We start from the raw sequence: 14,172 nt of genomic DNA on the forward strand, positions 1-14,172 counted from the left end.
ACACACCAACAACAAAACCCAACCAAAACCATAGCTTGAACATTCCTCTCTGCTAGTCTTCAATTTAGTATATATATTTAAAACCCTGGAAGCTCTTACAATCATGCAAACATTTATTTTAATTTACAGATAGGATCATTTGTAAGTACTCCAGAGTGACTCTTACCTACATAGCGTTCCACATCTAAAACGGAGAAAGTTGGCGGAGGAAGTCTGAGCCCCAGACCATCTAATTTAGGAACCATAATGGGAACATCAAACCCATGTTTCTCCAAGTATCTTTGTGTCAACTGGCTTCCATGCATTTTTAAAATTACTTCATCAGCACTGGTGGAAGGAAATAATGGAATATTAGCAGAAAAGTATCCGCCAAGCACTACTAGAAAAAAAATTATATCACAGTTTGTGGGAGGACTGATGGGAATGGCTACATTTGAATCCAAAAGAAGTGGACTCAGTACTATTATATTAAGCTTTTAACGAAAAAACAATGAAAATGTCCTAGACCAGCAAGGAAATGTTTACTGCCATGCATAACCTGGGAACTCAATAGTCTTTCTATATGACTGAACATAGTAATTTAATAGGATGGGGAAAAGGAATTCTCAGAGAAGGCATTAAAGTACAGTCTGGTAACAACAACAAGCTCCTTTAAAGAATTGTAAGTCATTATGTTTCAGTAAGATAGTCAATCACAATCACAAACAGCTCAGGGTGTAAGTGCAACGATGTTTCTCCATTTTCCTCTAAAGCATGTGAGAATGGTTAGACTACCAGTTCACTGTCCTGGTTTCAGCTGGGATAGAGTTAATTTCTTTTTAGCAGCTGGTGCAGTGCTGTGTTTTGGATATGGTGTAAGAACAATGTTAACAGCGCACTGATGGTTTTAGTTGTTGCTTTGTAACATTTATACTAAGTCAATGACTTTCCAGTCTCACAGGTCTTGCCATCAAGAAGGCTGGTGGGGCACAAGAGGTTAGGAGGGGACACAGCCAGGCCAGCTGACCCTGGCAAAGAGATCCATACCATAGAATATCATCCTCAGGATATAAACTGGAGGGAGTTGGTCAGGGCCTGGACTGGCTGGGCATGGATCAGTGGGTGGTGAGCAATTGTATTGTGTATCACTTGTTTTTTCTCCCTTCCCTTTGGATTTCATTCCTCGCCCTTTCTCCCTCCTTTTCATTATAACTGTTGTTATCATAATTTTGGGTTTGGGGCTTTTTTGCCTCCTATTTTAATTATTAAGCTGTTCTTATCTCAGTCCTCAAGTTATACGTTCCTTTCCAATTCTCCTCCCCATCTCTCGGTGGTGGCAGGTGGGGGGTTATGAAGTGAGTCAGCAGCTGCATAGTACTTAGTTTCTGACTGGGGTTAAACCATGACACTCATGTAAATGATCTATGTTATTTGTAATGGAACTGAGGACTATTCATTGTCAGACAGAATATTCTGACAGTTTAGGCACAAAAAAGAAACACAAAAACCAACCACTCATGCTACTGCCCCTGATACACACTCGGCCAACACCTCTTCTCTACTTTTTCCACTGAAATGTGTAAGTAAGCTTCTGTACCTTGGGAAAGAGCGAGCCCGCAGCTGTTTAACAAAGGTCCGTGTTCCTGCCTGCACTGGTTTGGAACCATCGTCCAACTCTGTGTAGTCATGTCTGTGCCAGTTCCTCCTCTTCTTCACTACAAGTTTCAGAAAGATTGAACTTTGAATTAGTTAAATCAGATGGTTCAGATCAGCAGTTATCCTATCAGTGAGCCAGACATGCCTCAATTACATTACTATGATTAACAAACCATATTGCTTATGCAGGTGGCACACTACCTATCTGCACAAATGAATCGTCAGGACACCTGACAGTGATCCTCTATACTTCTATAGCTCCTTCTGTGTGAGAACCTCAGAGCACATTATACACGATTTAAGACTCCATATCCAGTGCAGCACAGATAAAAAGCAGCAGCCTGAAAGCTGTCCAAACTTAAGTCAGCCACAAAACTAGAAATAGAACTTTACTTTACTAAAGCTTAGACCTTTCTTTTTTTTTTTTCCAGTTAAGAGAAGAATTGTACCTCTTCAAGACCCATGGACTTAATTTTATGTATCAACACAGAATTAACAGGACCTAATCCCATTGTGCTATCTCACCATACAAGCATAGCTGCATCCAGTCTGATAATATTACTATTACTCACTACCATATGCTGTTTAAAACCAAGCCACCTTTCTTTTATCAACTGCTCGCATCTCCATAACAGTTTTAGGCATAAAATGTTTTACACAGTTTTGACCTTTACTATACAAGAACAACACACATAAATACAAGCATTGCACCCCAAAACAATCAACTTCTGAGTGGTTTGAAGCTTTAATGTGCTGTTAAAACAAACTAATAAAGAACAAAGGATAAATTAACGTTTTATTACAATTTTGGGAATCAAACTGATTGTTCAATAGAGATTAAATTTCATTTGTAACAGTTCCCTATACTTAAAGGGCTGAGGAAAATGAAAAACTAGACATTCTCATACAAACTGTTGTATTGGTTATCCCCATGACAAATGACAGATACACAAATGAGAAAAACAACACTATTTTTATAGAATCATAGAATGGTTTGGATTGGAAGGGACTTTTCAAGAGCACCTAGTCCAAACCCCCCGCAGGGGCAGGGACATCCTTCAGTAGACATAGTTGCTCAAAGCCCCATCCAACCTGGTCTTGAACACTTCCAGTGACAAGGCATGCACAGTTTCTCTGGGCAACCTGTTCCTGTCTCACCACCCTCATTGCAAAAAAATTCTTCCGTATATCCAACCTAAGCCTACACTCTTTCAGTTTAAAACCACTGCCCTTTATCCTGTCACTATAGGCCTCACTAAAAGTCGTCTTCTTTCTTACAAGCACCCTTTATATATTGAAAGGCTGTATTTTAGAACATTGTAAGCTGTAAGCAGCCACCCCAGTTGAATTTTTTAGTCTTCAGTGAAGCAGAGGACAAAATTACTTATGCTATCATGGTGAACTTACTGCCTGTCTTCAAGTTTTCATTATTTCATGACAAATTATTTCATAATGGATATTTCATTAATTAATCTTCATCAACCACTCATTTTGTATCTTCGTTTACAAAGAACCCAAGCTTACTGCTTTGAAAAGAAGCCCTCAGCTGTATCACCTATCTCTTTCTTAGCAAAATGCATTTTTGAGCACTTTCTATACAAACAAGCCTGTATCTCTTGTACTCAAACATTCAACAGGCTGAGAAGCCTTATTAAATTCCCAAGAGGTGCCTCAGAAAAAAAGGACTACCGCCTCATCATCTGGGAAAGAAACTCCAACAGTGCTGAACTTGCCACCTTTCTACTCACCAGCATATTTACCACTGTAAGAAGCATACTAAGGGTATGGCAATTTTTAGGTTGCATTTCAGTTTTTCCTAAAAAAGCCAAATTCTGCTCCAAAGCATTAGATAGCTGCTACTGGAACACTGCCCCAAGGAGATTTACTGAGACCAAATGTATAATTTAACCACTAAAATTAAGCATAAATTTAGTTACATCCTGCTTTAGCAGGGGGGCTGGACTAGATTATCTCCAGAGGTCCCTTCCAACCCCAAGCATTCTGTGATTCTACAATTTGCTGAAGTACAGAAAAGGGAAAAGCTCCTGTTCTTGTCAACACAAATGAGTGTTTTACACATGTATAGAATGCAGCCTGCAATGCAAATATAACACCCAGCTAAACCACTGTATAAATACAAATTTGCACTTTATGAAGAGCTCATTCTTAAGTCTACCGTAACCATGATGCACCCAAAGTCTGAAAAAGTGCTAGCAATACTGAAAACACAGCTAACAGTAACAGGAAGCTAAGGACTTAAGAAGTGGGAAAAAAAGTAGTTTCTAAAAAGGAAAAAAAACTTGCTGCTTCTCCAGAAAACACAGTTGGTTATATCAGAATAATTGACATCTTATAGTCTTTACATGTAAATCATAATTATTCCTACTGATAAGCTGTTTCCTACAGACATGACAAAATGTACCCTTTAGAAGACATTTAAATAGCTATAAATGTCAGTTTATTCTCTTGCTAACCTGAAAACCAGTGCTGAAGAACTTGCTTAATGAGCCAACTATTCAAATACAATAAAACTTCATAAATAATGAAGCCAGGTTTATTAAGTTTTCAAAGCTATTTTCTCAGTCATAAATAATAATACAAGAAATTAGTGGCTATTACTAATTTGCAACAGAGTAGTTTCTCATAAATTCACTGCTGTTATAATAGCTCATTAAAATTGTAAGATGATACAGCTGCTTAAGAGATTTTATAGCACAGAATGAACTTTTAAAACTCTGTCTTTCCAACATTTACAAATCAGAAATCAAAGTCTTTTTTGTCTTTCCAACATTTAAACATCAGAAATCAAAAGTCCTTCTTTTACTTAGTACTTGGCAATGTACATCATCCATCTGTAAGAGAGCACTGAAGAACAGAAAACAGTAATGAGAACTTTTTCCACTTACATATCTTTTTAATTCTAGAACTTTTATAACCCCTTAAGACATTACAATAACAATTGCAAGAAAAATAAGTTAAGTGAATGGATCCTCATGCTCAAAACGAACAAAAAAACCCTACACATGTTGAACTGCACATGTAACACCTCCCCCTCTCAATCACTCCAAACTAGTGGAAGAAACTTGTGTTCACCCTTGCTGTTCCTGAGAACTGAGGCACAACCTGCTGTGACAACACTGAAAATACACACACTGAAAGTACACTACACAGTTGCAGGGGGGCTAAGAAAAGGAGAGGAGTATACTGGAAGTTTTCATGAAAAGTAAGCAGGAAGCTATTTTTAAATTGCATTCCTTATATGTTCAAAACTATGGACCAATAACTTTACCTCCTTCAGGCATACACTGTTCCCTGCCTTCTCACACTACTAGCCCGTTTGCCTTAGAAGTCACATACTAGACTTCAAATGGGGACCATCAAGAGGTGTACATCTGTACAAAGAAGCCCCGAGTCTTGGAAGTGGTCCTCTAGATGATTCTCTGAGACCAAGGTAAGAGAAATGTTAGCATAGGAAGACTGGAAAACTTTAAGGAGCACACAGTAAATTTAGAATGCCACTTCTAAGGTCTGGTATATCATCTCATATTGTCAGCTCAGACCAAACACTGGCATTACTACCACAGTCAAAAAAACCCCAAAAACAAGTGGGAGGGAATTTACAGAATTTGAGAAGGTAAAACCAGGTTAATACAGTAATCTCCTGACAAACACAGTCCTGTTAACATTTACTGCACATTGTGATCTCTTAAGCTCTGGATTCTAGAATCCGGTGGCTGACCTGACTCCCAGCATTCATGCAAACAGCATTTTCAGACTTACGGATCATTGAGAAAACTTTGAAAACAACAAAATATAATATGAAGACACTGAACCAATAAGCTGAGAAAACTCAATAGTGTATTTATGATTTTTTTAAAACAGTCTTAGGGTTTTTTTAATTATTTAGGATGTTAGGATTAATTATTTAGTATTTTACACACACGGCTGCTTACTGAAGGTCTTATAAAATTGTTGCTCTTCCAAATCAAGAAAAGGATTTATTTTTGTTTGAAAAACAAGAAAAAATTGATTGGTTAATTTGATCTTTACATCTAACTATGCAGCAGCTTTCTTTTCATTATTGGAACTTTTATATAATTAATTTGGTAGGACACTGCAATTAACTATCCATTTGGTAGTATGAAGTATGTGTTTCTTGTCTATTTTTAGTAAATTTTTTGCACTACATCATTTCATTAGATGGGATTATATACACAAGTGTATGCTGAAATCACAGCCATACTTGCCCTCTTTAAACCAAACAGCTGCATTTTTGTCTTTTTCAAAACTCTAGACAAAAGATTTTAGAATATGAAAAGCTGAAAATAAAAATGCTTTTTTTTATTTTACTTACATACATAATTTCATATGATTGAAGCACTCTGGAGCATTGCTGCAACACTTGAAGTCATGAGACATTATCAGTCTCTAAATATAAAGTAAGTAGAGCCCAAACCACAAACTATCACAGATTTGATTCTGACAGCTTAGCTGAGAACAATTAATAAGATTCCAGGTGAAGACATACTACGATATATCACCTCTACTTAGGATGATAAGTGACAGGTCTGAAGCTTCCACTAAATCTAGATGATCTACTTACTTGAGGCAACAAGAGTGATAAGAATAATTTTTACCAGAGATTTTTGTCTTTTTGAAAAGACTTCAGACACAAAAAAAATCACTCTTATCTCTCTGTCAAATTGCTGCAGGTGAGACAGAGTGCTCATCAGAGCTAGCAGGCTCTGCATTACAAGAAAGGTTATTCATAGGCATCATGGTGAAGCATACTAGTTCTCCCAAATCAAGAAGAGAAAAGAAATTTTGAATTTACTCTATTCCACAAAATAACCAGGCAGAAAGGTAGGAAAATAAATGGCTGTTATTTGTATTCTGATTTACTGGAAAGACATGCAGATTTTTAACTGAAAATGACAACTGGAATATTAAAAACCACAAGCATGTAAAACAGCATTTTAAAATAGCATTTATCTTAATTTCTAGCCCCTAACCTAAAAGTAGCTAACCCTGAACTCACATACTGTACTAGATACATATCATGCAACATATATCAATTACATGAATAAGTGGTGCTTTATCACTTTGTTCACACCCCACACGACTACCACTGAGATTGCAGTGGATTTAAACTTATTTCTAAATTATATTCAGCTTTGAGAAGATTCTAAATTTAAGTCACAGCTGACTATAAATTACTATGTGGTCTTCAAGGAAAAAAAGAACCAAAGCAAACCCATGTTAGAAAACACAGCCAGCCATGACAGTGCTGGGAGGTTAAAGACACACAGTGCATATAAACATCTGTCAGGTCTGAACATAGAAACTTAATTAATTGTTGGAAAGGTGACATTCATTTTTACATTGTTTGCTTTTGAGAAGTCATGGGGGAAAATCCAGAGAGTTGGATAAAGCAGTATCCTTTCAGTAGTTACAAAAAGACAAAAAACTATTCCATCTTTCCACTGCATATCTCTACAGCAAATTGATTTACTGAACCGAGAACCAGAGAAAAGGTGTCTCTTGCTGCTCTGTTTCACAGGCTCTTCTGGCAATTCATAAAATTGCATTAGGACCTTGGTGGAAACTTCTTTATAAATCTGAAACCTGAAATTCAGAGCTGTGTAATTCTCAAGGATGCAAACGGGATGGGGCGGGGAAGAAAGAACACCCACGGGAAGTTCATATTCTCAGGTTGCACTGGACCGTTGCGGCATGTAGCCCACAATCATCAAGAAAGGCAAGACAGCAAACTTCCACGTTTTCTCAGAGTTGCCTTCCTAAGTATTACAATTTTGATGATTAAAATACAGGAACTTTAAGCCATTTTTTGCATTTTTCTTGTTTTGGTTTGGTTTTTTTTAAGAATTATTCCCTGATTTTAATTCTCTCACTCTCTGTCAAGTCCAGATTGTTTTATTATAGCTCTGTGCACTTTGACTTCTCTAATGTGTAACAGTGGCTTATATTTTATTCTATCTGCATCTCCAGATAAAGAAACCTTTCAGGGTGAATTCTTTGGGTTTTTATCAGCTCAGAATTAGTCATGTAGAACTAGTAACTTCTAAATAATAAACAAGATCTTGAATATTCTTTTGAACAGTCTTTTTCAAATTTACCTGGCGATAAAACAGACTTAAAGTGTAAAATAAAATTTTAATAACCCATACTTACTTAGAGAAGGTCCATGGAGAATTGCACAGTTGGGACAATGGTATAGATCAATGTCAACAGCATGGTGCTCCTCTACCCCAACACAGCTGGAATAATATTTTTTAAATGTTAGTAAGAATGCATGCCAGATTTACTTTTCAAACTAAAAAATAATTAAATCTTTTTACCAGAACATGCATAGTCTACAAAATTGTAATGAGATACCAAATTGTCTCAACTACTGGGATGCCACATAGATTTTGAGTAATAATTTGTTTGTCACCAGAGAATAACATTAAAAAAAAAAAGAAAAAAAACCCACACATCATAAAAAAGAAACAAGAATCAATTTTTTTTAAAGCAAGTTCACAGTACAAACCATTACCCCTCAACCCCAGCTTTGATCCTAATTACAGGAAACTTTATGCAAAATCATTCAAGCAATTCTCGTTACGAAAGGTATGATTTAAAAAAAAAATTTAAATCAATTTATAGAAATTATGGAATTTTTTCTTGTTTCTTCTTTCTTCTATCCTACAAAAAGCACTTTACTGACTCCCACCTCCCAAGACAAACCAATGAAGAATACTTTCATACTATTCCTGAAATCTTTATACTACTAGTACTAGGCTATGTAAGCTACACAAAGCACTCCGTAGAATTGTTTTTATTTTAAAAAAAGCAACAAGTATTTCAAGGAGCACTTGAGAGATGTACTATTTTCCCAGTGTACATTTTTTCCCAGATAAAACTAAGTGGGATTAAAGTTGAAGATCTTTGTAACAGTCATAACAAAGCACCTATACTGCTATCTAACTAAATAACACAATTTTAAAGTCAAAATTAAGTACATTTTCTTAGAAGCTGAAACACTAGAACTTAATTGGAGAAGATGTGCTTTTGCACAAAGTTCTCAAAAGAAAAAGTAATCCTTACTTGCTGGTAGAATCTGAAACCCAGCAGAGTTCTTTCTCTCCGAAGTTCATTGACACTTAGAAAATTCTTGACTTTATAATACAGAAGCAAGACTACAACACTGAAGACTTACATCAAAATCAGGTATTTACATTCAATGCATTCTAGTAACATGAGAACTTGAACAGTACTCCATTCACGTAACCCATTTCATATCAAATGACTGCTTGAATACTGAAGCTTTGAAATGATCCAGCTAGATGAAGTCTTTTCCTTAGCAGCCTAGTGCCAAAACTGCTGACACACTCCAGTGTCAGTACATGCTGCCAAAACAACACACTAAGTCTAGGATTCAAACCGCACCAATGAGCAAATCAAATCTCAAATTGAAGAGCATCTCCCGCGTAACTATCAATGAGAAGTACACCATTCCAAATTCTCTGTAAACTGATTCAGCTGGTTCTACTTCTCCATTCACTACATACCACATGGAATTTAGAAATTACATAGCTTCTTTATATACATACTATTTTAAAATCTGAACACAAAACTCAGCTGCCTCAGCTCATCACAGTTCTTGCAATATTTAGTATCTGTTTTAAGATCAGACCCAGAGCAATTGTTATTACATGAAAATTCAGCTGACACAAAAACAAAAAGGAAGGCAGAAGCAGTCTTTAAAAATGCGTGTCCGATTTCCCTCTGCTTGTGTTCTCTCTCTTTTTATAGAATTTATGAGTGACTCAGAATCCTATGTATTATAAGAAAACTGTTTTTAAATGTACACTCTAAAAGCCCCAAATGAGAAGGCTGTTTTATACATCCTTAGGAATCCCATTATTTTAACTAAATTTCTGGGGTTTGAACAGCTACAGATATTCATGTTCCAACTGTATCTTGATCAAGTTTGCACAATTATTCAATGAAACACAGTGCTCCATGGGAAAACTTCACTTACTCCCTTCCCTTTTTCTTGGTGTTTATCATCTGACATGTTCATCATCAGCCTGATAGATTATCTTGCTGACTAACAGTAAGACCTTTTTACCAAAGTACAGTAAAAATACCTTCAGTTTTGACAACTCTTTGTCATATTCTGTTTAAGAAAGTTAATTTTATTGTCTCTTACAGAATGTTAAACATAGTCTGAAAAGAAAGCAGAAATTCTGTTAAGTACTAAACACTTTCTCCGACTTGATTAATTCCAAAACCTTTCATGAAGGCACATGGGATTTCCTGTATAGAAACAGCAGGCAACACTGGAATAGTATTAGAATAGCGGGAATAGCCATTCAATAAAGAAAGCAAATGTTTTGAGGCTACTATTTATGCTCTAAACTCAGACCTAACTGGAAAGGCAAAACACTAACTGGGAGATGTTGGAAGAACCTAGCAGCAGATACCTGACTGATGCAAAAAGCAAATGAAGTGCCAGCACCTGCAAGAACAAGCCTTGCCAAGGATGCCACAGAGCATATCAATCACGTACAGCAACATCACAAGTCACTTTCCCGAGTTGTTTTCTCCAGCGTACATAGATGAATCTGACATTAATCACTGTGGCTACTAGCAAGCGATCAATTAGTGTGGTAAGTGCAACTTCAGACCTCAAACATCAAAGCAAGGTCACCAAGAGGTAGCAGAGGGCCTGGAAAGCATTAACATACTCAAATACGGTAGTGCTCCCAACCCACCATTGTTTTCCTGAATGAAATATCATTATTACCCTTCACCTTACCATCCATCTGGGTTGAAATTACTTTAGTATGCACTACATATTTTCTGAATTGCTCATCTCCCGCAGGGAGGCTGTAGACCAGTCCTCAGGAATGGTGAAAAGTTTACAGTATTACAAAATAAAAAATGAAATACAATAATAATAAGCAACAACTGTAGGAGACTCTGCAAAAATACCTCTCTCATTCTGTTCATGAAAGTGAAAGGCCTGAACAGGCCCAGTTTTACTTGAAATGGTTTTAGAAGCAGCAGCAAGGTAGAAAAATCTAGTTTAAAATAGACTCCAAGATAGCAGTCTCTGAGTGGTCAGGCCTTCACAACTTGCCCAAGGTGTCTAATATCAAGGCAAGGTCAGCAAAAGGTAGCAGAAGAATCAGGGAAGTGCTATGTTTTTTCATATACAAGAACATGCCTATCCCTGGCAACTGAAGAAATCCCTTGCTACTCAAAGTTCAGGGAACCTGTTCTCCAGATTTAAGTCTCACTAGAAGGTAAATGTTTTGATTTAGTCTCAACTTTCCATTTCATTATTACATTTGTAGCTATGTAAAAGGAGCGAGTGTAAATCAAATCAATCAGAAGAGGACTGTCTAACATATCTGATAGATACTGTGGACCTCTGCTTTTCTGTAAAGGAAAAATAAGATTTCTTTCACAGGGGAAAAAAATAATCCTGCAGAGACTGCTCTCTACTGCAGTATTGCTATAAGTTTAGAATTTAAGAGACAAGTACAGATAATTCAGTATGGCAGATTCAACAAGTACTTCACAATTATGCTGAAATGCCTTGCACAAGGAGTTTTCAAAAGTCCAAAACATTTACAGGAAGCATTATCCCTGAAGACTGCACTGGCTGTACATTAGTAAGCCGCCTGAGGCACCTGGCACCTCTTCTCTCCTACAGCAGCATGACGTTGTGAACAGCTATTGGACCCATGTCAGTCACCACGCAGGCTGCTGCACCTTCCAAATCAAATACCTGCTTGCTTTCCATCCAGTCTGGCTTTTTCTCTTCGCTACTTCTGATGTTATCAAGCATGATCATAATGTGTAGAGATTGCATAACTGCCTCTGTTGGTATGACTGAAAAAATCCTGGTTTAAGAAAAAATTCCAAAGCACTCTTGATTCAAGGCCTTATTTTCAGTGTTCTTAAAGGGACATGACTACTTGAGAAGCAATTTATCTTATTAAAACAAGTAGCGTATATACTCTACCATTAAATAAAATTCCAAGTATAAACGGGAATGATTGCACACATAGAACTACAAAAAGTCAAGTGAGGAGTAAAGTTTGGATGCCCATTTCTCCAACTGTCACAGCTGAAAAAAAACTAACAGGCCAGATTATCAACTGTTGGCAAGATATTCCTACTAGCAAATTTCTGATACTTCCTGTATAAAAGGCATACTGAAAATATAAATTTTGAAAATTTAGAAATGTAAGCAATTCTCAACGATCTAATAAAAGGACTGCAGAAAACAGATGGATCATCCTCAACATTGAAAACATGAGTTAATTTGTCAAGAAGCTGGGCCATACACAAGATGCCATCCTCTTGCATTCCATCTTCTGCTCCTTTCCCCCCATCACTTCAATTCCTTAAGCTCCTTTTTCATCTTTTTCAGTAGCGTGTGGAAAACAATCTAACAGACTCTTCTTTCTAGATGCAATTATACTTCTTATGAAGCTTCCCACAGTAGTTTCCACTTCTCTCAACACCAGCATGACACTTTGTACCTATAGGCCTCAACGTAGCAGGTGAAGAAACATGACTAGCCACCACAGGAATGTCTTCTACTTCTTCAAAGGATATTGTCAGATAGATATTGTTTCACAATTAGGTATTTATTAACAGCTTAAAATTAAGGCAAAGTTGGGTTTTTTTAAAGTTTGTTACATGGAGCTCAGGCCCAAAGACCTCCTGGTTTTCCACAGTCTGACCTGAACAGTCTGACTTTTTCTGTTGTCACTGCACAGCAAAAATGCAGGTTCAGGACTCTTGCTAGCATGTGTAATTAGGCAAAATACCTTGCATCTTTTCCAAGCTACAAAATTACTGAAAAATACATTTTCCAAAATCCCCCCATATTCTCCCTGAATAAACACTATGGTTATTCTTTTTCTTTCTCTGCTATCCCATTTTTGCAGAGGAATTCAGCGCATCCTCTTCTTCAAGTCCACCCTTGCATCAGCACCCACAATCTTTCCTTGCTATGCCTCAAAGCACTGCAGGCTTTATCCGTAAAAGGAGAAAAAAAACTATGTCTTGACATCCAGTGGGGAAAAAAGTCAACAAAAATCCTGGAATAGTGGAAAAATACTAGGGCTATTAGCGCATATTCCCTGTTACTACAAATGCAGGGCTACAATTACTAGGGGTATAGGCGTGTTTCCTATTGCCTCGTAGGGCAGACCCCCAAAATCCTTTTTCAATTTCCAGTTATCCAGAGAACAGCTGAGAAGATATATATACATAGCGAGCCCCTACTGTGTATTAAAAGGGATGAAGAAACAAGTAAGTCAATTCTAGAGGCAGCAAAGATTCACTAGTAACTGTACAGCCTTAACTGTCCAAAACCAGAAGTCACTCCTGCAGGGTACTTCACACCATACTACACAGAGTGTAGCTGTTGCTGCTGAAGAGAAGCCCCACTCTCCTTCCTCCAACTGTCTGACTATACATTTCCATTGTTTCTCTCACCAGATCTAAAAACAACAGGGAGCCACGTGACAAGCCAGTTCAACAAGCTGATCCAAAGGAAAAAATACTAACTACCACTCAACTCACTTTTTCAGATAGGCTTTAGCAACCTTAAAAATAAGATTCCTATAAATGAAAAATAAATAAAATTGTGTATGTTACAGTTATGTGCAGTTATTCACCAAATATATAACTTGTTCTTTTCAAGACACAATACTTTAAAATATTCTGTTATTCCATCTCTACACGATTCTGTCTTTCTAAAAAATATTGCTGAAAAATAGAAAAGAAATGCCTGTTCAGCAATCATATGCCAACAATACACACATACAAGAAAGAGACTGGCACTTGCCTTTCTAGTGTCAGGCCTTATTAGTGAATTTCAAATCATCATAGCTGAGAGAGATGTCTATTAATATAGTGAGCAAATAACTAAGTAGTAGGCGAGTATTACAGCAAACTTCTCAGTTTACCTATAACAAGGTCTGCAGTTGCTACTTTCAGTCCCGATCCATTTGAACATAACAAAATACTATTGCATTTACTGTCAAAATTAATTAGCAAGCTTGCAAGTTATGCAAAGAACAGCTTCTCCTACTTCATTCCAAGAATGCAGAGAAAAGCATGGGGTAGGAAGTCAGTTCGGCAAATTTTAAGGAATTCTTGTTAGTCATTTAATCAAGTCTATTATTTCCAAGTGGGAAAAGGATGCCAAGTAGGCATATATTTACAGGTTAAGACAATGGAAGTACTAAAGATGGCACTGCCACAACCAAATCGCCACATCTGCCACTCATTCAGGGACAATATTAAAACATTTAATTAGGAATAGAAAGACAAAGTCATAGTGTGACAATACTGTTAACATACTACATACCATCCCGTAGCACAAAAACAGCTGTACAATGAAGTTTATTTGAAGGAAATTCTAAAACTTAAAATAAGTGTAGTGAGCTTTAAAAACCTGAACCTCAAGTGCCAGCTAGATTTTTGGTTTTCCCTCTTCAAAAT

The 14,172-nt window shown here is 36.8% G+C and overlaps 1 protein-coding gene across 2 annotated transcripts in view; it reads right to left on the minus strand.

Annotated features, from left to right (window-relative positions):
* Positions 1-14,172, minus strand: part of KDM7A (lysine demethylase 7A) — a 70,414-nt gene that overhangs the window by 34,297 nt on the left and 21,945 nt on the right. For both annotated transcript variants that reach the window (XM_037387681.1, XM_037387680.1), the window contains exons 2-4: positions 7,828-7,913; positions 1,577-1,694; positions 167-327 (exon numbers count right to left, since the gene is read on the minus strand). In XM_037387681.1, the coding sequence (XP_037243578.1) occupies positions 167-327; positions 1,577-1,694; positions 7,828-7,913 (365 nt within the window). The remainder of the gene's footprint in view (positions 1-166; positions 328-1,576; positions 1,695-7,827; positions 7,914-14,172) is intronic.

The sequence above is a fragment of the Falco rusticolus genome, chromosome 5, assembly GCF_015220075.1.
Source record: "Falco rusticolus isolate bFalRus1 chromosome 5, bFalRus1.pri, whole genome shotgun sequence".
NCBI classification, from domain to species: Eukaryota; Metazoa; Chordata; class Aves; order Falconiformes; family Falconidae; genus Falco; species Falco rusticolus.